The following is a 24,645-nucleotide window of genomic DNA, read 5'->3' on the forward strand; positions in this document are numbered from 1 at the left end:
GGTGGATGAGTTGGTCAACCATCCAAAGCAACAGTCAGTGCATGAGACAGGTGCAGCAGGTGGAGACGATTGCCTGGGGTGATTTTTGAGGAGGATAGCAGTAAGAGTGAAAGGGAAGGATTAGAAGGTGGTAGTGAGACCTGCTGTGATGTGTGGTTTGAAGACTGTGGCACTGACCCAAAAAAAAGATGAAGACAAGACGCCGAGCTGGCACTGACCATGATGGACAAGATTAGAAATTAGTATATCCGACAGACAGCTCGGATTGAGCAGTGTGAAGACAGGGAGACAAAGCTGGGCTGGAGATCGATGCTAAAGATAGGGTGAGATGAAGGGAAATGATCCGCTGTGGCAACCCCTAAGGCCGAAAGACTATCATTATTACATCATAAGTTCAACTGCTATTTCCAAAATAAAAAAACAAATAAAACATAGCTGGTTTCTTATTCATTCCCATGGTGCACTGCGTGTCAGTTATGAAAACTTCCCCATATGGTTGCTGAGTCTCGTGAAGTTCATTACTGGATATTGATGCGCTAAATGTGACTCTAACTATGGTTATCATTTGCTGTAAACGTGTTATTTTCACTCGAAATAAGTCGGGGTTGGTGGCCAGACATGTTCACGTATAAAGGATTTTAAGACTTCGTGAAAACAGAGGGTCAAAATATTCGTGTCCGATGATGGGTGCATTAGCAAGAGCTACACTAGCAAGGCAAGCTAGAGGTGAGAAAGGCGCTAAGAGAAGTAACACTACAGCGGAGGAAAAAGCGCACTTTTGTCCTCGTGTGTCTTACCCTCCTCGCCGGTCCCGTGCACGGAACACCCGGTCAGATATCCGGGTAAAAACCCCAGCTATGGCCGGTGAGTACACGGAGTACACCAGCCTCCTCCAGGACATGGGAGCCGCCATTGCTGCAGCACTGCGAGTTTGAAAAAACTTTATAGACACCCCTCTCAGTTCACATACACAGACGCTTTCTACACTGTGCAGTACACAAGATTGTAGTGACAGCTCAAACCGTGCCAAGCAACTTCAATTCAGTTCAATTCAGTTTTATTTGTATTGCTTCAAAGCACAACAACATTTGCCTGAAGGCGCTTTAAACTGAAAGGTAAAGACCTTACAATAATAAGACCCTACTGTAATAGGTAAGGTGCTTTTCTTTTAATTAAATAAATTAAATATCGCTGGTTTGGGATCTGTTTTTCTGTGATTTTGGGGGTGATTTTAAGTGTCTTTTAATGACCTGCAAATTATTTATGCTCCATTTTTAAATTAACCACCAAGGCACTCTTTAAAAAAGACATATGTGACCACAGAAAAGCTTAAAGATATATTTTTGGTAACACATCTTCCTGTTCAGTTACCTGTTAAAGGTGTGCCTTGAAGATTTTCAGTCATGCAATGCATGACGTGCATTGTTTCAGCCGACTGATAAATGTGTGTGTATGTGTTTATATTTGGAAGGCTCATAGCACGTGAGAATCTTCATTACTGCTGTCTTATAACAACAATACTCGCAGCAGTACGTTTCAGTAGAATGATATGGAGAACAATCAGGACTACTATCTAACTTTACTGCTTTATTGATTTCAAAACACTTTAAATATGAGTTGATATCTTTTATGGCCTTACAGCCTATGTTTGTTCTTGGATTGTTAATGAACATATTAGAAAGAAAGACCAGTAATCATAGCATTTGTAATTGATTCTCACTATTTTTCAGAGTAAATTTAAACCTTTTTCTCCTCTAAAGTTACAGATTTGGCTCTTAATTTAAAACGAGTCACTCTTTCAACCTTTCATTACATATAGGGCATTTGCATGCTCAAGCAACACTGTAGGCTGTTGCTCAAGAGCATTTGCAGTAAGTCAGATGTTTCCTGACACGGACACGACACAGCGGACTGAGGGACCCCTATCTTTAAACATAAGCCAGTTTGTTGTAGGTCAGATGCTATTTATCCTTCATGCTGTTAAGAAAGAGAAGGGAGAATGCAATGACAGCCCATGTTGATGCTGAATAGCTTGAAAATATCTGACCTTAAGGTAAGGCTTTGTTTATGGAAACTCAGCAGAGAGATTTGTAACAGCACAAGGAAATAGACATAAACCTTGAAAGTAGGTTACTTGATTATTTCAGTGAAACACCTAAAAAAAAATTCTACCTGTGCTTTTTTTCTTAATTTGTGCACATGTGCTTTTGTATTCTGTGTTTGTCCAAACAAACTACAGCAAATTTAATAAATAGTAGAGTAACATTCACTGCGGTACAGTTTTAAAATACTTGAGTCTTTACTCAACCTCAGCAGATTAAATATTGAATAGATACGAGTACTTTAATTCACAGCATTATGACAACTTTTCACCTAGATACAAATTTAGGGGTGCTTTTTTAAAAATAAAAAAATAATAATACTTCTCCTACCTATCTGGGATTACTGAGACCTGATATGTATTAAAACTAAGAATAATATTTGCATACATTAAGATATTTTTTGTTTAAGTCTTTAACAGAAGTCTGTGCATTTTCCTGGTAATCCTGGCAATCTTCTGCATCAGTAAAAGTAACCCTGCTAAAAACAAAAAAAAGTAAATAAGATTTTTATTACAATCCTGCTGATTTTCCTTTAGGGAGAAAGAACAAAATGTCTTCTACGGGTGTGAATATGTTTATATAACCCATATTTTCGGGGGAAATGCTGATTTCTACATAGATATCAACACTTGGATGCATTATTTTATATGGAACTGAGGATTTTTAATGCTTTAACGGCAGATCTGAGTGTTAGATGAATGCAGAAAAAAAGAAGGGTCCTGCAGTGCATGTACAAGCATATTATGGTTAGTTATTATAGCGAGAATATGTGGAGTATGTCTCTAAAACATGAGCCATAGCTGCGGTTTTATATTGTGCCATATGTGGAGCTTTTAACTTTTTCACCTTGTCGAGAAGGGAATCCAGCAGCAGTACCAGGAAACAGCCCGGTAAAGGTCACGCTGATTATTTATTGGCGATCCGCCAAGAGCGGGCGCGAGCCCGCGCGTGTGTTCTTTTGCGTGCGTGAGCGTGCGTTCGTGTGTTTACTGGAAGAACCTCTGAACGGAGGGGGGCGGAGCTTTACGAACATCGGCTTTACTCACTGGAAACAACCTCCAGTAAACCTCCTCCCCTCCCCTCCTCCCCCAACACACACACACGGGGAGTTCTCCGGCAGATACCGCTGCCGACACATTCCTCTGCTCGGTAAGGAAACCCACACGCTCTTTTGGATACTTTTTTATGGATTTTAATGCCTGAGTTAATATTTTTTCAAGCACTACTTTCGGGTAGTTTGCGTATCTTTTCTTTTGGCGACGAGCGGCTGCGGCGCTGGGCTGAGTGTATCCACAAGGTAAGTTAAAACATTTAAAAGCGGTTCGCTGTTCATCGTCTTAAAGTAGGCAAAATGACAGAAAACTGGGGTATGGGGCACTTTAAAGCGCTGTGGTTTTATTTAGCAGCTCGGGCTCTCGCTGAAGACGGTCCTAAAAGTGTTAATGCTCGGGGGGTTCGCAGTATCATCAGTAGTGGACCGAGTTTAACGCCAGTGGCTCCGTAGCAGTTCTGAGTCGCTATGGCGCCTGCACTGTCCGGTGAAGCCGACTTCCAATTCCCGTAGAGCCTGCAGGGTATCTTGGGAAACCAGAACCAGACGGGACACCTTTTCAGTCATCGTGAAACCGGAGAACGGGGCCTCCGAGCAGGAATACAGCTATTTAGCAAAGAGAAATGGAGGGGGTTAATAGAAGAAAAAAATTGCGCTGGCTGGACTCTTTCACAGTGACCCCGATTCAGAAATCCCTTGTTGCGGTGCGCCCGATCGAAGACAATTGAAAGCAATCAGGATCCAGTTGCTGTCTGGCTGCACGGTGCAGCAGCACGAGTAAGCAGTGCATTCATTTAAACTAAATATAACCTGCCTGCTCGCTGCCCGCTCATGCCATATGCATTTGTTACAGTCGCCATAACTGCATTTTTATGGGGGTAAACTGAGAGCTTCAGTGTGGCACAGTGGCCATTTATTTCTCACTGCCTATGCAGGAGTGAAATTCAAATGAGGCTCTATGGCTCTATATTTGCAAGCCAAGATGAGGTTATATATAGCTGGAAGTGCTTAATCTTTGCTCACTGTCTCCCTCCAGCTGTGTATAGGTGCTCTCTACCAGCCCCTCTCTGGATGCATCAGACTCCTCTTCCCCGGGGCCCTGGACCCGGTGTGTGACCCCGCCATCCTCACCCCGCTCCCCCCCTCGTCTCCCCTCTCGCTCTGCTGCCGACTCTCTTCCACCTGTCCAATCCCGCACTCCTTTTCTGGGCCCCCTGCCTCTCGATCAGCAGGGAGAGGCAGGGGGCCATGGCATGGCCATGGTAACCTTTGCAGGACACAACCCCCTTGCCATGAGCAGCATCACCTCTCCAGAGGGCAGGGTTCAGGGGTCGAACTTTACCCCGCATCATTTCAAGCCCTTCAGCTCGCATGAACACTACCAGCAGGTCAGTCACATCTGAGGAGTTAGCTAAACTATTACGTTTTGTGTGTGTGGTTTCTTTGGCATTCTTGGAAATTCAACATGGCTTTTTTTTTTCTTTTTTTTTTTACCCGTTTCAGGTGATGCGTGCACTGCATAAGCTTCAGCAGAGTGGCTTTTACTGGGGAGCTGTCGGAGGCCGGGAAGCCAGCTCCCTGCTACGCTCTCAACCCCCTGGCACTTTCCTGGTCCGTGACTCCTCAGACCACCACCACTTCTTCACACTCTCTGTCCAGACAACTAAGGGAACCAAGAATCTGCGAATCCACAGTGAGGGAGGAGGCTTCTTCCTACAGCCAGACCCCCAAAATACCCAGGAGCTCCCGCAATTTGACTGTGTGCTGAAACTTGTAGCGCACTACATGGGGAAGGGGCAAGATACTGAAGGGACCAAGGAACGGGCGAGTGGGGACAATCCAGGAGAGACAAAAACAAAGGCACACAATGTTTATCTGATCCATACCGGTGGGGAGAAAATCCCACTGGAATTGCGTCGACCCCTCTCGACTTGTCTCTCCAGCCTGCAGCACATGTGCAGGAGGACGCTGAACAATCAGGGCTTGGGGGCATCTGAGCGGACTGAGCAGCTCCCGGACACACTTAGAGACTACCTGGAGGAGTATGATGCTCCTATATGACTGACAGGAACTGCGACAGGTTCTACTGCATGGACCAAGTGCCAGGATTACAGCACGGACCAGCTCTCGGTGAATGCGAGATTGTCTGTGTGGACATAAACTGACCAGACTGAGCCTTAAGTGCTAACATGAGGTCAGTTTTCCAGAATCAGCTGATCACTGATCTACTCTGGGTCACCCGCTGACCTTCTGGGGATGAGGAGTGTGATTTGGGTAACCGACGATTACCTCGTCCGTCCTGCTTTGCAAAAACACACAAAAACAAAAACACTGACCACTCAAGTGAGTGGCAGATGAAGCCTGAGGTCAAAGGTCAACGTTTCCTATGACTGACTGAGACGCAGAGCAGTGCCTCGTAGAAGATTAACCTGACTGGTCAATATTAACGATGGCAGCGAAAGGCATGATCAATGCACCACCAGTGATATTTTGGTGGGTTTAATGTGCTTCAAAGCTGCTGCTGTCTGCGTGACATTTACAACTGGACAGACAAACGGCAGTGGGTAGAGAGAGTGGGGGGTGGGGGGTTTCAGAGAAAAGGCAAAGTCCAAACGAGGGGGGCCCTGTACAGAGAACGCACAGGATTTGTTTGTCTGAGCGTGAGTGTGTGTGTGTTTGTGTTGTGGTGGTGCACACATTTCCATTGCTGCTTCCCGCAAGTGTTGCCTCATAGAGGGGGAGTGGGACGGTCATGCACTCTAGCTCCACATATGCAAACACACACCCACACCCTCAAACACACGCACAGGTATATAGACCACATGAAGGTTTTGTTAGCATGGGAGTTTTGGGGGGATGGGGGGAGGTTAAAAAAATAATTACTAAGCATTTTCTTCTCCTATGTGTTCCTTGTTCCTGATCCATAACCATTTGACTGCCCAGCCCCCCCTCCCCCTGCCTTTTTGTTTCAGAGATGCATGTATGCTTTGACAGTGACAGAAAACAGGCCGCTCTTGCCGAGACAAAAGCTTTTTTACCGGGACAAAAGCCCTGGCATGGGACCAAACAAAACAGCAGACCTTATTTTTATCCCGACTGGCTGGAAAAATGTCAGCGACACTGTAAAGCTCCTTGGGGGAATGATGATAATGGTGATGATCCCAAAGATGCGGAGAGGGCGAGGATTTTAAAGCAGAGGGAGGAGTGGGATTGGGAGAAGGAAACTGAAAATGAGGGGTAGACTTGGGGGAGAAAGGTGGGAGGAGACATACTGGTATACAGCTAAACAAAAACTCCGATAAGAGGAAATGATAGAGCACAACAGGACGCCGCTCCTGTAAATATAACTGCCCTGTGTGAGGGGGAAAAAGATTTTAGCTGAGTCTTATTTCTGTCTTGGATTATCATCTCCGGCTCATTTCTATTTGTTAAAATGCCCCAGTGTGTTTGAATATCTGTCTGCCTTCTCCTGTAACTTCAGAAAGGATTTGTATTTTTTACTTTTTTGTCTACTTTTCCATCATAACCTCTGGAGGAGGAGAAGTGAACAGTTGGACTTGTCTGAATGTTAAGGATACACTACACTTTTCCCTCAAGTGATTCTTAAAAAAGAAAAGAAAACAGCCTTTTGTAAACCAGAATTCAAAACTTAGATTTGATCAAAAAAAGGAAGTGCTTTTGCTGTTTGACCCATACCTGTGATCCATATTGGAGTGGCAGCCTTTTATGTTTTTGTCTGTTTGAGCTCACATGGCCACTCGAGGTGAGGGCGGCACACTTTTTTTTTTTTTGGTCAAATCTGGGTCACATCAACACCAACTCTTTCTTCTTTTTTTTTTTTTTTTTTAAAACATGTGTTGCACCGGTGGACCACGTGTATGTGAATCATATTGTCTTTTATAAAGACTCTCTCGCAACAGGCTGGCCACTAGTCTGGCAATACAAGCTGTAATACCTGAAATGACAAAGCATTACAGAAATAAATGAAAAGGAACGTTGCACATATTTATATTTCTAAAATATTTCAATAATTTATATTAAAAAGCACTATTTTTACAAAAGTCAATGCATTTGCCTTGTGTCTTAATTTACTGTTTTGTTTTGTTTTTCTTCTTTTGAACTTCCACCAATTCAATATTGACTGCACACACTTTTAATTTACTCTAATAAATTGTAAAATGGTTTTTATTCCAGCAATTCCTGGCCTCACAGCAAGACTATTTACTTACAATTGGGATTTCCTAGTTAAACAAAGCAGTGTTTATTCAGTCGGCACACTTTGAAAAAGAGTGAGCAGCAGCACACGAGGAGGACGCACATTCATCACCGGGTTAAAGTTGCTCCGATCCACGCTTCTCCGTTTCTTTGCCAGAGGATTGTGGATAAATTCCACAGGGATTGGAGAACGTATAGGGAAGGATGGAAGGAAAGGATGGAGGGAGGGCACAGCTGATGTGCACATGGCACAGTAACAAAGGGTTTCCCAGAAGGAGAGGGTTTAGGTCAACGTCATGCATGCACACTTTGACACAGCAGTCACTGTGTGGAGAGCTCACTTTGGGCTGGACCTAACTGGAAAGGAATGCAGTGGGGTTTTATACATCCTGCCTGAGGGGCTGAAAGAGGATGGTGTCCTCCAGGGAGTGTGTATGGATATGTGTGTGTGTTTGAGGTCAAATAGGTGAAAGGGTCCACGTGGAGGAGATTTATGATCGTCTGTGGTTTTAGTTTTTTTGTCTTTTAGTGCGCAGCCAAAGCAGAGTGTGTGTGTGCGTAAGTGGTTGGTCAAGCTAGATTGCGCCTGTTGGTAAAATTAAGCAGGAGGTGAGTTTCTTCATTTCTACACCCCCCCCCCCCCCCCTCATTTCCCCGAACACACACACACAGATATGGTTCCCATTCCCTGCATACCTTGTGCTCTGTCTGAGGCTGGCTTCCAGGAAAGAGGCCCTTTAATTGAGTTGAGTTTTTACGGCTCTTGCCTGGTGTTAATGTGTGTTTCAGAAGGAGGGAGTGTGTGAGGTAGGGGAGTCCTGAAGAGGAAATAATTGCTTAAAACAAGAAATAAAAGATGCTGAGAGAATATTAAAATCAGATAAGGAGGACCTGGGAGATTTTCCTGATTTTTTTTTTTAATGTCATACATGTGCTGTAAAAATGGTGGATCCTCATTTTAATATGGCCAAAGTTTCTACATTTAAGCCTTGTGAGCTAAAATTGAAGGCTTCAGGCTCTTTTCTGCTCTCCTGTTCAAACCTTTTGTTTGAAAGGTGGCTTAAAGGAACTGCACCACAGCCCAGTGTAAGATAAACGAGGATTATTTTGAACTATGAGTCATGCAAAGCGACTCTGGTCAAGTCCAAAAGGTTAAAACCAACATTATTTTTTCTCTACTTATCTCCTCTCTCCTATGTTCAAGATGAGATTAAGCAGTTATATTTTGAGCTCCCTCATATCCCTTAAAAAATAGAGGAGTAACCTCGTCTACCTCACTGGGCCAGCCGCCAGTGCTACACACATCTCTCTGGACTCGAGCCAACCTAAGACCTCTGTGGGAATCACAGGCTAATGTTTAATAACTGTTTTTACAGCTCACCTCAGTACAGGTAATTACAATGATTCAAAAACTCGGTTCCTCATTTTTTGCCTTGACACTTCCAGGAAAAAACGCATCCAGGGTTGCTGTTTGGACGCTGGTGTGCGTCTGTGCGCGAGTGCAGATGACACTATTTGTTTATGAGAGGAAAACTGAGTGGGCACTTGGAGAGAAGGATGACGTAGGTTAGGAGACAAACAGAAAATGAGTGAGCCTTCTTCCCAAAATCCAACCAGAACAATCCAGTTTTACACACAACACATTGTTCAAATAAGCCAGCTCAGCTCGCTGTGACTCATCTTATGTTCCCCATAGTTGCCTAGTGAGTGGCGCTGGAATATTTTGCCTGTGCGTCGTGAATCTCACACACTCACAGAAAGTCTTTCCACCGTGATTCATTTTTTTCGGGTTATGACTTGCTGTGTCCAGCTCAACAGTTGTCAACAGTGTCCCCGCCAAACACAACACCCGGGTCTCAAACAACTGAGCTCCATTTGGAGAACCCCCCCCAACCCAACAATCAAAACACTCGCACCAACGTTTCGGGCATTGCCTCTCAAATTCAAATTCAAATTCAAATTTTATTTGTCACGTACACAGTCATACACAGTACGATATGTAGTGAAATGCTTGGACAACTGCTCGTGACCTAAAGAAAACAAAAAAGGAAAAGGCTATGAATAAGATAGGAAATAAATATGAAAAATTAAAAAGGGTAAATTTAACTAGGAAGGAATAAAATATAAATTAAGGTTAAAAATGAAATAACTGTACAACACAAATTAGAATGAAGGGTAAATTTAACTGGGAAGAATAAGATAAAATATATAAATTAAAGTTGAAAATAAAATAACTGTACAGCAAAATACACAATATAGAACTATATAAGAATGTATGAAGAAATCTAAATCTAAATAAATATATACACAATAACAGCAGCTGTACAAGTATTAACTGGAAATGAAGAATATAGTGACCAGTGTTGTGCAAAAACAATGTCCAGAAAGTCCAGTGTGTGTGTAAGAACCATATGTGTGGGTCAGTACTGTGTGGTGGTGTGATTGAGAGACCGTATCGCCTGCGGGAAGAAGCTCCTCCTCAGTCTCTCTGTGTTGGTCTTCAGGGAGCGGAATCGCTTTCCTGACCTCAACAGAGAGAACAGTCTGTTGTTGGGATGGCTGAGGTCCTTCACCATCTTCCTGGCCTTGGTCCAGCACCGCCTGCTGTAGATTGAGTGCGGGTCAGGGAGCTCGGAGCGGATGGTGCGCTCAGCTGACCGCACAACCCTCTGTAGAGCTCGTCTGTCCTGCATGGTGCTGTTCCCGAACCAGGTTAAGATGTTTCCCGCCAGGATGCTCTCTATGGTGCACGAGTAAAAGTTCCTGAGCACCTTGGAGGGCAGTTGGAAGTCTCTCAAGCGTCTGAGGTGGTAGAGACGCTGTCGGGCCTTTTTCACCACGGTGTTGATGTGACAGGACCATGACAGGTCCTGCGTGATGTGAACTCCGAGGTATTTGAAGCTGTCCACTCTCATAACTTTAATGCTGTGTTTTAATGCAGCATAAGGAAGTGAGAAGCAAGTTGAGCAATAAGAGGAATACTTTTCAAAATGTAAGCCAGTTTTACTCCTGGAGCCTGATCAAAATTGAAGTGTGCTATCTGCAGCTTCTTTTGTGTTTTATGTCATTTTTGCGCTCTTGCCAAAGTCAGCCACAACACGCATAGAAGGAGGAAAGAATATTAAAAGGTTAGGACTGTACTCTACAACTAGCAAGTCACAACCATCTTCCAGGAAAGGCCCCTTGGACTGCTGATTATTTCTTCCAGTAAGGCTTTTTCTTGCCTGATCGGTGCTTATAGGAAAGGCGTTGGGGTTGGCCCATCAGTTCGAGTATTGTCACAGCCGCTTCTGATAAAGCCAGACCAGCTTCCAGGAAACCAGAGATTTACCCTCCAGCATTCCATCATTCCTTCACCATCAGTGCACACAGACAGAGACGGAGAGAAGCAGAGGGAGCAGAAGGGGTATAACAGCGATGGGGATCAATAAAAACCATATGGGAAAGAATACATGCAGTTAAATGCACAAGTGCATGTATGTGTTTTGTTTGTGTGTGCACAAAGCGCCTTCACTTGTACTCACTGACAGTGACGCATCACAAACACATCCAAACAAACACAATATTCCTCCAAGCCTACTACCAATCATCCGTGCTGTACAGTTACGCTCTCTGCAGCACTCAAAACCTCTAGTGATGATCTTTACTTTCGCATAAATCATCACTTATCACCCTGGAAATCCTGGGTGTGTCTCTGACTGACTGGAAATACTCATATGGCTAACTGAGATTACCCCAAAGTAACTAAACTGTTTGTAAAAGGCACGTTGTATTAGGCACATTGTTTAACTTGTACTTTCTCCCCCCTCTCTCTTCATTCACAGCTGCACAAGCGTACCGGCAGAGAAGCTCAGATGCCAAATGGCTTACTGTAACAGCGTGGACTCGGACCAAACCCTCTAACACTCTCAGGTGTCACCGTGTCCCTTCAGCCAGCAAACAGGACTGCACAGTATTTGAACTTCAGACTGTAGCAGACACGCACATGAGTTCAAACATTACCATATGCACATACATATGTGGTGAGTAAGGGGTTTTTTAGGCCACGAATGAATGGCAACGCCTGTAAACTACCTACAAACTCGCTGCAGTGCTGCAATAAAATAAAAGTCCAGCATTTGCAGTTTAACTGGAAGTAAAATGTTAAAGGGAAGAGCAGAATTCTTTTTTTGTGTGTGTCATTTAAAAGCCTCGTGTTTTCATTAAGATCTGCCGACACAAGAAAGCCAAAGACACAAACGTCAAAAGGAAATGCAAACAAAGAAAAGCAAGCATGCAAGAAGGAAGGAAGATTTTAAGAAATGATTAAGGAGAAGGAAGCATTCCTGACAAAAAAAGCTCCTATGAGGCTTTTCTAAACAATCTATCAAAGCCTTCTTCTGCAGTGGAACATGTGACAGACTTGTTAGCCAGCAGTTCCTTATTTACACATCGGTTATCGAGCAACATTATCTATAATTTGTTATAGTTAAGGCCACTTTTAGCTTGTGTTTTTGGTCTTTACAAAATCCAGAAAGAAGTGATGCAGCTCTTTCTTTTTCCTCCTAACGATCATTTTTATTTAAAGAAATATTTAAAAAAAAATTTTAATTAAAAAGTCCAAATTTAAGGACAATGATGCATTTGTTTTCCTATTAATGTAGTAGAGCCTCTGTACATGGTCACAATGGATTTTAAATCAAATAGCTAAGGTGTAATTGAAGATTTTAGCTTTTTATAAATAGCCCCCCATTTTCAGAGGCTCAAAAGTAACTGAATATCTGCCTGACGACCAGTTTCATGGTCAGGTAAGTCCTGTTTGCTTTATTTCCATAAAATAAGTGTTGAACAACGTCTCTCAATATGACGTCCAAATACATGTCAAAAAAAGCTGAAAAAACTAAATGAACATATCAGAAAGGTATTAAAAAACGTTAGGAGTGGTTAAATCTGTAATTTAATCATTTACTTTCGTAGATCTTTAAAACGAGTGAATGCACTGACCAGCTCAGTGACATCAAAAGGCCTGAAAAGACCAAAGAAACTACAGTGGATGATCACAGAATTATTTCCATGGTTAACAAAAATACCTTCACAACACCGAGTCAAGAACACTCTGGAGGTTCTTGGTTCTTCTTGAGGAAGCAGGCGTTGAAGTCTACAATCAGAAGAAGCTTTCCTGAATGTAAACCCAGAGAGTTTACAACAAGGTGCAAACCACTGGGTACATTTAAAAACCAGAAGGTCAGATTAGACTTTTCCAGAAAACATCTAAAAGAGCCCGAACTGCTCTGAAAACAATTCTCTGAAAGCAAGATGAACTTGTTACATATTGATGGGAAGAGAAAATTATGAAAAGGAAACAGATTATGATCTGAAGCATACCACATCATCAGTCAAACATGGTGGAGGCAATGTTATAGTACAGGTCTGTACGGCTGGAATTAATGGAATCAGGAATCAAGTCATACAGAGAGTAAAGTTTCATCTATATGTTTATCTCCTGTCTTGGTTAGTTTTCCTTTCTTTGTGATTGTACACCTCCCCCTCACCCGTGTTGTTCCTTAAACTTGTTTACAATTACCCAATAACCTTCGCCTGTACCGATACGTCCTGCCATGCACTCCTCAGTTACCAGTTTGTTTTGTATTTCTTGCATTTCAAGCATTAAAGGTGAGCATTGCAGTTTGTGGGATTCCTCGTGTTCTCTCATGGTGTTATTATTGATCTCCTTGTATGTGTGACTTTTTTTGGGTTGTACTTGGATTTTTGCCTTACGCCTGCCCCTTACCGGATTTGTTTGCTCCACTTGACTGATCACTCTGTCAATGACCTTGTGTTGTTTTCTGATTAGATTTGGATTCACTTTGCCTCTCTGTGTCACGTTGTGAAATTCCCCCCCTCAAAAAATAAGTGACATTCATTAAAATTTCATTTTTGAAGTGTTTCCCTCTGGACGCAAACAAAAAATAAATGTCTTTGGCTCTATTTTGATCTCTTCCCAAACATTTCGTGCATTCATTACATCGATTTTAACGTGGCTAAAGTTTCACATGTTTGCACCAGCTGTCAGTCTGAGCCACGTGTTCACATACTGATTCTCAATCATCTGCCTAGAGTTAGATCTTCAAATCTTCTTCCTATGATTTTAGCTTATGGCACAAAAACCTTTTAATGAGCAGGACTGAACAGGTTTTACAAATTCTGTCATGTCCTTTGTCCTGGTTATTTCAAAAAGTGTCTATGGTGATGTGTTTTGATAAAACTTCTCTGCTGCAGACAAAATGTGATGCGGCTCTTGAGCAGCTAAATGCTTCACTTCCTTCGACTGACTCTCTTTTGTGTGGAACAGGATTTTTTTCCCACTGAAAACAGCCCACTGCTGTGGCCAACAACACCAATATAAGAGCAAACTAAAAGAGTACACTTGGCGGCTAAACAATGAGTTGTTTTCACATTCCCATTTAATTCACTGTTGCTGTAAAATATTGATTATAGTTGCTTTTATGGTGCTAAAGTAGAGATGCAGCTGAAGGCTGTAAAAAAAGCTAGCTGGGCTTGAGTTCATGGTTTTTTTGGGGGGGGGGGGGGTGGGAACAAATGACTCATATTTTCTTATGTTTATGTCAAGTTGAATATTTAATCTCAGTGTGTCTGCTAGTAACAGTCAGTTAAATAAGACTCTTTTGCTTATTGGATGCACCCTTTGGGTCCAATAACTCCTGAGACCTTTGCACCATTGCTTTCAATCTCAACTTCCTGTTGACAATGCTATTGTGCCTCTTAAAATGTCTAATGTTTAGTTTGTAAAGGTTGAGGCGTTCCCCACGCAGTGGCACAGTATTTATAATGCTGTATATTTGTATCTGTATCGTGTATAGAGGTCGTTCTTTGTCTAGGGCGTTTGGTCTATCTCCTTTATGAACTTCAGTCTTACCTAAGGCATACAAACCAATCTATTATACTCCCAGATGCTCTCCAAGAAGAGAGTTTTTGTTGTTAGTTCTGGCAAACATCCATCCATCCATTTTCTTCTGCTCATCTAACTTGGGGGGCCCAGGGGGCTGGAGCCTATCCCAGTTGTCATAGGGTGAGAGGCAGGGTACATCCTGGACAGGTCACCAGTCAGTCGCAGGATTATTACATAAAGACAGAACACCATTTATTCTCCCATTTACGCCTACAGGGAATTTAGGAAGCACACACCAAAAGATACATATAAAGGTAGGAAAAGCTGACAGGAATACTTGAGTATTTACCTGCGGCCTCTGCCTCCCAGAATACTTGTGACTACTAGTAATACTTTACCAGCCATTAACGGAGTGAGTGATAAAGACAACTGTAGGAAATGTTTAAGTAGGCACTGACACACATTCAAAATGCCAACAGTGAACAGCATGCATGACTGGCGGCTTTAGATGTGATAAAGAAACTATCAGCGGTATTTGAAGTAAAGCAGCAGCCATCATGAAATGCAGAAGGACTGACGCCTTGCAGTCATGGTAAAAAAAAAAAAAAAAAGAAGAAGAAAAAACTACACCCTTTTTAAATTTTAAGGTTTTACATATCAAGACATGATAATTATAATCTGTAATTTTTACAAACAAGGTTTTATAAACAAGTAAAATCCGCCTCAGATGAACAGCAATGTTTGACACTGTGCCATCATTTATTTAACAAAAATAACCCAAAATGAAGGAATGTGTGGAGAAACTAAGTACACCCAGTCTTCCAGTCTTCCTAGAATCACCCTAAGATCACTGTAGTGCTCAAAGAACTGCAAAACAAACCCCAAGAGCTGCATCTCAGACTCTACAGGCCTCAGTTAAATATTAAAGTTCATGAAAATACAATTAGAAAATGACCGAACAGGTATGGCTTATTTAGAAGGGTTGCCAGATATGCAAAACACATCTGAACAAACCAGTATACTTCCAGAACAAAGTCTCTTAGATGGATGACACCAAAGTATAGATGTCTGGCCATCATACACAGACACAGTCACATTTGGTGAAAAGCAAGCAGAGCATATCAGCACAAACAGCTCAACCAGCTGTGAAGCACAATAATGGGGTGGGGATAATTTGGGTTTGTTTTGCAGCTGCAGGATCTGGGCACCCTGCAGTCACTGACACGAATTCTAGTGTCAGAGTGAGGCCATCTATCCAACAGCTAATGCTTGAGCTAAAATGGGTCATGCAACAGGAGAATGACCCCAAGAACACCAGAAATAATACAACAGCATGGCTGAAAAAAAGAAAAGAATAAAGGTGTTGCAACGTCCTGGTGGGACGTTGAGATAGCTGTGCATAAACAAATGCCTGCAAACCTCAATGAACTGAAGCAGCGCTGTAAAGAAGAGTGGGCCAACTTATCTCCACAATGATGTGAGAGACTGATAAAGCTGTAAAGAAAAACATTTCCAAGTTATTGCTGATAAAAACAGTTTTGCATGCTAATGAATCATGGGGTGAATCCTTTTTTTCCACACACTGCTTCTACATTGTGGCTTTGTTTTTGCTTAATACATAATGACATGGAGTAGTAATGCCATGCATCGTTGTGACTTGGTTAGGACTAGATCTTTTTTTATTTTTTTATTTATTGACATGTAAAACCTTAGAAGGGACAAAAACTGTATCAAAAGTCTCCGAGCAAACCTGTGCAACGGAACAGAAGGTGTTGCACTCATCTCGCTCCAAACTCGGGACCTTGTTGCTGTCGAGCAACACTGCTAACCACTGAGCCACATTCCTGCGTTGACATGCACAATGACTTTGTGAACCACAGATAAATATACATAGATACTAGTTACTGCTGTTTGCACAGATATGCATCAGTGCAGTTGGTACGGGAAAACGATGGGTGTTGTGCAAATGGTTATTTACCTAGGTGGTGCGCTAGCGTGTGAATATTTGAATGATAATACGGCAAACAAATCATTACTATACCTGAAAATTTCATCCCTAGCCATTCTAGTGCTTCGTAGCCTCTGCAGTCTCTCAAACTTGGCATCACAATTTGCATATAGTGAATTATGCTTCTTTTTAGACATGACACATAACCAATATAAATGTTACATCCCCCAGGAGGATGTCTCTTCTCCCTATTAACCCTTTGTTTTGTCCAGGCTCCACCTCCTCTGTCCTGATTGGATGCTGTGCAGAGTCCGGCTGATTGGTAATCAGCAGAGCACTATTTAAGGCCTGTGGAGCTGTGCTTCTGGGCCCTCCGGCCATTTTGGTTGCCATACTGGTGCAGGCTTGCATGCCTTTGTATTTTGTGTGAGCATTATTGTTTCATGTTCAGACTGCTTGTAGGGGAGAGCTGCCTTTTGTTTTGACACCCTGTTTTCTCCTGTTTATGTGTTGTTAGGTAGGTTATGGTTATAGGTTGTATATTTTGTTTCTTTGGAGTTAGGTAAGTTTCTTTTATTTCTACGTCAGGGATGTTTTGTTTATGTTGGCCTTGGCTCTCCCTGACGTTACACCTCGGTCTGAACCCACGTCCCATCACCAGTATTAAATAAACCTTTTAAATTTACCATCTTGGCTCCTCCTTCTCTATCCACATTTATGTTCGTCCCTTCAACCCCCTAGACTAGCCAGGGGACGTAACATAAATTGGCGGCTCGTCCGGGATAAAAGTCCTGGTTAATCCATTTGTGGATGGTGAAGGTTTGGAGTTGTTTGTTTCTGCTGGTGTATTTGGCAGAGGTAGTTGGTATGGCAACTGGTGTTTTCGCTTTGAGTGAATTTTTGAGTAATCCTTCTTGGGAGGAGCTAAATGCGTGTAGAAAACGTGATTTGTTTGCTATAGCAGCACACTTTGAGTTAAATGTATCAAGGCAAATGGTGAAAGAGGACTTGAAAACTGCTGTTTCAAACAAACTTGTGGAAGAAGGCCTGCTTCCTGTTTCTAAATCACCTCGTTTGCCAGTTCCTCTTGACAGGACCCCTAATGAAGGACTGAAGCCTGCTGTGTTAAAGGACCAAGGGCAAAACCCTGCTGCTGTGGAGCAACAAATGGTGGAAAATTTAAGCACTAATGGCTCACCTTCTTTTGCTACTCCATCTTCTCCTCGTTCAAGACAAGAAGTATTACTCAAGGTACGTTTGGCTAAATTACAATTTGAGGCTCAGGATAAAGCCCAAGCTCGTCAGGCAGAGTTGGAACTTCGCAGGTTGGAAGCAGAGACAGAAAAGGTGTTAAAGCTGGAAAAAGTTGGAGCTGGAGTTGCAGATTGAAAGGGAGGTCAGACTGCGTCAGTTGGAGTTACAGGCACAGACTTCAAGAAGTACTACTACTCAACCTAGTTCTGCAAATTCATCTGTTGGTGAAACAACCTCCTCCCCTGTAAACCCAGGTGGTTTCAATGTGAGTAAAAACATTGTGTTGGTACCTCCATTTCGTGAATCAGAAGTTGATACATATTTCAATGTGTTTGAACGTGTGGCTGCCTCATTGCACTGGCCGAGAGAAGTTTGGCCATTGCTTCTTCAGTGCAAATTGGTAGGCAAAGCACAAGAAGTCTGTTCTGCTTTGTCTTTGGAAGAAAGTTTGAAATATGATGTAGTGAAGTCTGCTATCCTTGCTGCTTATGAACTTGTTCCCGAAGCGTATAGGCAACGCTTTCGCAATCACAAAAGAACAGCAAATCAGACTTTTGTAGAGTTTGCTCGTGAAAAAGCTACTCTTTTTGATAGATGAATAACAGCAAGTAAAGTTCCTGACTACAACTCCTTACGTGAACTGATACTGCTGGAAGAGTTCAAAAATGGCCTGCCAGAACGCATTGTTGTACACCTTAATGAACAGAAGGTTTCCACTTTGAAAGAAGCAGCTGTGATAGCTGATGAATTTGTGCTGACTCATAAAACTGTTTTTGTGCAGAAACGTGAAGTTACCACCAGAGAACCTCCCCCACGAAAGGATCCTTCAAGCCCACGACAGACTTTTGCTCCAAGGACTGAAAGGGAATGTTTCTATTGTCATAAACTTGGTCATGTTGTTGTTGAATGTCCCGCTTTGAAGCGCAAGAACCAGTCACCAAAAGGAGTAGGCTTAATTAAAACCATCCGTGCTGAGAGAAGGGACCAAAGTGAAGGAGTTGATCCCTGCTTCAAACCCTTCCTCTTAGATGGCACTGTGTCATTGACTGGGAAGCCTGAGGATGAAAAACCCATTCGAATACTCAGAGATACGGGAGGGTCAAGATCTGTGATTTTATCTGATGTATTACCCCTGAGTGACCATTCCTCTTGTCATGGTAGTATTCTGATTCAAGGAGTTGAAATGGGCTATGTCGAAGCTCCTTTGCATTATGTACACATCAAGTCAAAGTTGGTTAATGGCATCTTCTCTGTGGCAGTACGCCCCTCACTTCCCATAAAAGGGGTGCAGTTCATTTTGGGAAATGATATTGCTGGTGGAAAAGTGCAACCTGTTCCCGAAGTAATAAATGATCCAGAATCAAACTTGAAGAGCAACGACCTAGCAACATGTTTCCCATCTGTTTTTCCTGCTTGTGTTCTCACCAGGGCTCAAGCAAGACGTAAAGCTGCAGAAATTGATTTGTCAGACTCTTCGTTGGCTCAGGCTCTGGCTACAGATGATTTGCAAACCCTGATTGATCTTAAAAGTGGTTCAAAGGATACTACTGAGAAGTGGAAGGATCTACATCTTCCACAGTTAGACTTGCCAGTCACACGTGAAAGCCTTGTTGCTGCTCAGAAGTCTGATCCCTCATTGACTAAATGCTTTACTTCTCTTTCTGAAACAGGAAATAAAAAGGCTTCTTATTTCTTGGAAGATGGGGTCTTGATGCGCAAGTGGACTGCCCACCCAAGTCTAACAGCAGACGTAGAGGAAAGCTGTTCTGATGACTGTGACTGGAGCACTACTTATCAGATTGTTGTGCCTCTTGAGTATCGTCACTACGTAGTCTCCCTTGCACATGAGCACCCTCTGTCTGGTCATTTGGGAGTTACAAAAACGTACAACAAGATACTCAACCATTTCTTTTGGCCAGGATTGAAGGCTGATATAGTTGAGTTTTGCCGCACTTGTAAAACATGTCAGATTGCAGGAAAGCCAAACCAGACAGTTCCTATAGCTCCTCTTCATCCTATACCAGTACTCGGTGAACCTTTTGAACGTGTCATTGTGGACTGTGTTGGTCCATTGCCCAAGACAAAGAATGGTAATCAGTTTTTACTGACTGCAATGTGTACTTCGACTCGTTTTCCAGAAGCTGTCCCACTCAGAAGAATAACTGCACCTTTGGTGATTAAAGTTTTGACAAAGTTCTTCACTACTTTTGGTTTACCAAAAGTAGTCCAGACAGACCAAGGAACTAACTTTCTGTCTAAACTTTTCAAGCAGGTCATGCAGACTCTGGGGATTAAGCATGTTGTGTCAAGTGCATACCATCCTGAGTCTCAAGGAGCATTGGAGCGCTGGCATCAGACACTCAAGGCAACATTGCAGAAATACTGCTTGGATACTGCAAAAGAGTGGGATGAGGGAGTACCTCTGATGGTGTTTGCCATGCGCGAAGCTAAGCAAGAGTCCCTTGGGTTTAGCCCAAATGAACTAGTGTTTGGTCATTCTGTCCGGGGACCTTTGAAGTTGTTGAAAGAACAGTTCTTGTCAACAGACCATGTTGTGAAAACTAATGTTCTGGATTATGTTTCACAGTTCAGAGAGCGCCTCCATAAGGCCAGGTTGGCAGCTGCATAAGCCCTCTCCTCTGCTCAGGGGAAGATGAAGAGTTGGTATGATAAGAAAGCCGTTCCTCGATCTTTCAATCCAGGTGACAAGGTTTTGGTTCTTCTACCAACTGCTAGCTCTGCATTGTCTGCCCGCTTCTATGGACCATACCAGGTGGATAAGAAAGTAAATGACACTATGTGATTAAAACCCCAGACAGGAAGCGTAAAACACGCTTGTGCCATCTCAATATGCTCAAATCTTTTCATTCTAGAGCTGACTCTCTCTGTGGTCCTGCAGATAAGTCTGTGGCATCTCCGTCCGAGCCAATCTCATCTCCAGAACCTCTCTTGTTGAACTCTTCCTCAGGATTGAGGTCAAGTTTAGATGAAGACGGGCTCAAACTTTGTGATGCCAGCTACCAGAATGCCAGAATGCTTAATTCTGAGGTACTGTCCCAGTTGTCTATATATCTGTCTCACTTGACCCGTGAGCAACAGTTGGACATTGAAAGGCTCGTCACCATTCATTTAACACTCTTTGGGGACATGCCTTCCCGTACTACTGTAATAGAGCACGACATTGATGTTGGGAATGCCGTGCCTATTAAGCAGCATGCTTACCGTGTGAATATGGCAAAAAGGGAAATGATGAACACAGAAGTAGACTACCTTCTGAAGCATGGATTGGCTATCCCAAGCTATAGTCCATGGAGTTCTCCGTGCCTGGTTACGCCAAAATCAGATGGAACACCTCGCTTTTGCACAGATTTCCACAAGGTAAATGCAGTAACAGTACCTGATTCCTTCCCACTGCCCCGTGTTGAGGACTGTATTGACAGCGTCGGATCTGCTGCTTATGTGAGTAAGCTTGACCTTCTTAAAGGTTATTGGCAAGTACCTCTGACAGAAAGGGCATCAGAAATCTCAGCTTTCGTAACACCTGATCACTTTTTACAATATACAGTTATGGCATTTGGAATGAGAAATGCTCCTGCTACCTTTCAGAGGTTAATGTCAACTGTATTATCTGGTGTGGCAAACTGTAATGTTTATCTTGATGATGTGGTCATCTATTCTTCCAGCTGGTCAGAGCATGTTGACACCTTAACCACTGTGTTCAAGTGTTTAGCTGATGCTTCCTTGACCCTCAACTTGGCTAAATGCGAGTTTGGTAAGGCTACAGTGACCTACCTTGGAAAGGAAGTTGGGCAGGGCAAGGTTCGCCCTATCAGTGCAAAGGTTAACTTTCCTGTGCCAACAACACGCCGTGAGCTGCGCAGATTTCTGGGGATGGTTGGTTACTACAGGTGTTTCTGTAGGAATTTTTCTGAAGTCGTAACACCACTGACAAACCTGTGCAGCCCGAAGGTACCATTCATTTGGAGTCCTGAGTGTCAACATGCTTTTGAATGTGCAAAAGGTCTTCTGTCGAGTTCAACTGTTCTTGTCGCTCCAGACTTTTCTAAACCTGTCAAGCTTGAAGTGGATGCCAGTGAGGTGGGGGCTGGAGCTGTTCTTCTTCAGGATGATGGACAAGGAGTGAGTCATCCTGTCTGCTTCTTTGGCAAGAAGTTCGATACTCATCAAAGGCGGTACTCGACAATTGAAAAGGAGACTCTGGCCATGCTTCTGGCTCTTCAGCATTTTGACGTGTATGTGGGATCTACTTCCCAACCTGTAGAGGTCTTCACTGATCACAATCCTCTCGTGTTCCTCTCTCGTATGTATAACAACAATCAGCGACTGATGAGGTGGGCTTTAATTTCACAAAACTACAACATTGAAATAAAGCATAAAAGAGGATGTGAAAATATTGTGGCTGATGCCCTCTCAAGAATGTGATGTAAGGTTAACAAACTTATACGTTTGTTTTTCTGGGTGGGGGTGTTACATCCCCCAGGAGGATGTCTCTTCTCCCTATTAACCCTTTGTTTTGTCCAGGCTCCACCTCCTCTGTCCTGATTGGATGCTGTGCAGAGTCCGGCTGATTGGTAATCAGCAGAGCACTATTTAAGGCCTGTGGAGCTGTGCTTCTGGGCCCTCCGGCCATTTTGGTTGCCATACTGGTGCAGGCTTGCATGCCTTTGTATTTTGTGTGAGCATTATTGTTTCATGTTCAGACTGCTTGTAGGGGAGAGCTGCCTTTTGTTTTGACACCCTGTTTTCTCCTGTTTATGTGTTGTTAGGTAGGTTATGGTTATAGGTTGTATATTTTGTTTCTTTGGAGTTAGGTAAGTTTCTTTTATTTCTACGTCAGGGATGTTTTGTTTGTTATGTTGGCCTTGGCTCTCCCTGACGTTACACCTCGGTCTGAACCCACGTCCCATCACCAGTATTAAATAAACCTTTTAAATTTACCATCTTGGCTCCTCCTTCTCTATCCACATTTATGTTCGTCCCTTCAACCCCCTAGACTAGCCAGGGGACGTAACAATAAACAAGGCATGAAGAGAGAGGTGTGGTTTCCCAGTTATGCATCGCTTTCTAGATTCGAATTTGCCAAAACCGGAGCACAAAGTTTTTGCAAGCAATTATCAGCTAACATTATTAAAATGCAACAGGAGCACAGTCAGTCATTCACTACAGCTGCTTGCGACAGGACACTTGTCGATCAAATTTTAAACTTCAGTAGTTTTCTTTATGGGGAGTCTGAAGGGATTCCTTTTGGGGTAGCCTCAAGTGGCCATACCAGGAACTGCAGTTTTTAAGTGGGCTTTGTTTTACAGACAACCTCATGGACTTGGCCTGTCCTCATCTTTCATGGAAGTGTGCTCTCTATATTAAATGGGGATAAAGTTAAAAACAAAAGAACAAACAAAAACAGACCACTTGTCCCTGGCGAAAAACTTGGGAGATTAAAAAGACCAAAATTAAGGTGGAACAAAGACGTAGTTCTGATATCTGTAGTCAAACAAAAATATTGAATTCTTTATGGGACTTTTCAAAGAAAATAATGAAAATGTAATGCACATTATGGTTTTCATTCTTCTGTCACTCAAAGCGGCAAGCAGTAGATGGAATATGGGAAAATAGCAAGGGACTTTTAAATGCAGCACCGGAGCCAAAAATGTGTCATTGCTAAAGCTCTCTCAGAAAAGCGGGATCACCAAAGTGATTAGGATCGATCCTCTAAGGCATATGAACATCTGTACAAAAATGCATGCCAACTCATTTTGTAAATGCAGATATTGCGCTTCACGGGATAAATGACTCATTCAGTGGTACAGAGGGAAAAGCAGGGGGATCACCACAGCAGTTATTGATCCTCCAGTGATTGTGAATTTCTCGATGAAGATTTCAAAGGAATCCATCCAAAAGCTGTTGAGATTTTAAGTCTGAACCAAAAGAAGTGGACCAACCAGCACTTACCTGCCAGCACACACACGCACTGCAGAGAATGAACTGACAGCTTAAGGAAATGTGTGCAAAAAGGTGTCAGCCTCTGGCTGTCAGTCAGTTACATAATAAGGCATTAAACCATCAACGACATTTCCTTTGTTTCTTTATCAGCTCTCTTTAGTGTTGTTTCAACACTGATTCAAATCATTAACCATTCATGTCACTTCCTGAAACTACACCAGCCGTGCCAGATGGAATATCAGAGCGGGATAAAAACCTGGGATCTTGAAAAGCCCAAAACAACTCTGTGGCTCGTTTCAAAGTATACATTAGATTTTACAGGCTCTCACTGCAAATTAAACTCGACAGGAGCCTTCAATCCAAACCGAGGAGTTTGAATATGAACAGTGGCACTTTTCTGCCAATAGCTGACAGGCTCTTCTGTTTTGTCTCAACAAGGATCCAATTGGATTAAAAAAGCCCCAATGCCGAGCCCTCTGAATCGACTTCATTCAGCCACTGGCCTGCTGCAGCACGCACACCCCCAACATAAAACAAATGGCACTGCTCGGGCTTATGTGTGTGCATACTTAATTTCACCTTGTGAGAAGTTCCCACTCATTAAACACCAAAAATCAAAAGGGACCGTTGCACACACACAAACACAGATGCACGGCAGCACCCCCACTCCTTAATGTGAAGGATCACATTTGTTCCTGAAAGAGGTACACAGGGGGTCTGCAGTGTGTATGTGTGTGTGAACAGCGTGTGAATGCAAGAGCCAATCACAGAGCAGTATAGACACTGAGCCCCCCAAGTACTGCTGGTTTATAGGGCTCAGCTTCAGAGAAGTCACATGACTTCCCAGCGAGCGAGGTGGAGAGCGAGGAGTGGGCAATGTGGGAAAGGAGATTGAGGAGAAGGAGGAGTGAAAAGAGGGTCAGGAGGGTGACAGGATCGCTGCGAGGGGTGAGCTGAAGGTCTGGTAAATGAATAAAGCAGAAGGAAAAAAAGAGAGCGACGCGACGGTTCTCGGAAGCGAGACTGTGCAGGCTGGTCGGGGTCTGTAATTACAGCTGAATGAACAAAGTGAGAAATGACTGACTGAAACGAGAAGCCGGCGAGCAGCTGAATGAAGGATCAGATGAATGAGAACACACAGGCGATAGTGGTTGCAGCTGATTACTACAGTGGGTAATCTTGATGGTCTGGTTAACCCCGTCTCACACTGTCAAACTATCCTCAC

The 24,645-nt window shown here is 43.1% G+C and overlaps 2 protein-coding genes and 1 long non-coding RNA gene across 4 annotated transcripts in view; 2 read left to right on the top strand and 1 right to left on the bottom strand.

The window, feature by feature from the left end:
- pgs1 (phosphatidylglycerophosphate synthase 1) overlaps positions 1-1,754 on the bottom strand; it is a 45,033-nt gene extending 43,279 nt beyond the window's left edge. The window contains exon 1 of the mRNA XM_026178326.2: positions 798-1,754. Coding sequence (XP_026034111.2) covers positions 798-913 — 116 coding nt within the window. The 5' untranslated portion in view covers positions 914-1,754. The remainder of the gene's footprint in view (positions 1-797) is intronic.
- A 1,362-nt stretch (positions 1,755-3,116) lies between these two features.
- Positions 3,117-6,322, top strand: socs3b (suppressor of cytokine signaling 3b). 2 transcript variants are annotated; one of them, XM_026178339.2, is made up of 3 exons: positions 3,117-3,251; positions 4,190-4,541; positions 4,657-6,322. In XM_026178339.2, exons 2-3 carry the CDS (start codon positions 4,407-4,409, stop codon positions 5,212-5,214), a joined length of 693 nt encoding a protein of 230 aa, XP_026034124.1. In that variant the 5' UTR covers positions 3,117-3,251; positions 4,190-4,406; the 3' UTR covers positions 5,215-6,322. The 2 variants fall into 2 exon arrangements, with proteins under 2 accessions (XP_026034124.1, XP_026034125.1); XM_026178340.2 differs by having other exon boundaries at positions 3,170-3,399.
- A 10,729-nt stretch (positions 6,323-17,051) lies between these two features.
- Positions 17,052-22,417, top strand: LOC145430376 (uncharacterized). Its single transcript, XR_013910937.1, has 2 exons — positions 17,052-17,724; positions 18,241-22,417. It is a non-coding gene; the product is annotated as an uncharacterized LOC145430376 (long non-coding RNA).
- The last annotated feature ends 2,228 nt before the right edge of the window (positions 22,418-24,645 follow it).

Source organism: Astatotilapia calliptera, chromosome 8 (assembly GCF_964374335.1).
Source record: "Astatotilapia calliptera chromosome 8, fAstCal68.1, whole genome shotgun sequence".
Classification (NCBI taxonomy): Eukaryota; Metazoa; Chordata; class Actinopteri; order Cichliformes; family Cichlidae; genus Astatotilapia; species Astatotilapia calliptera.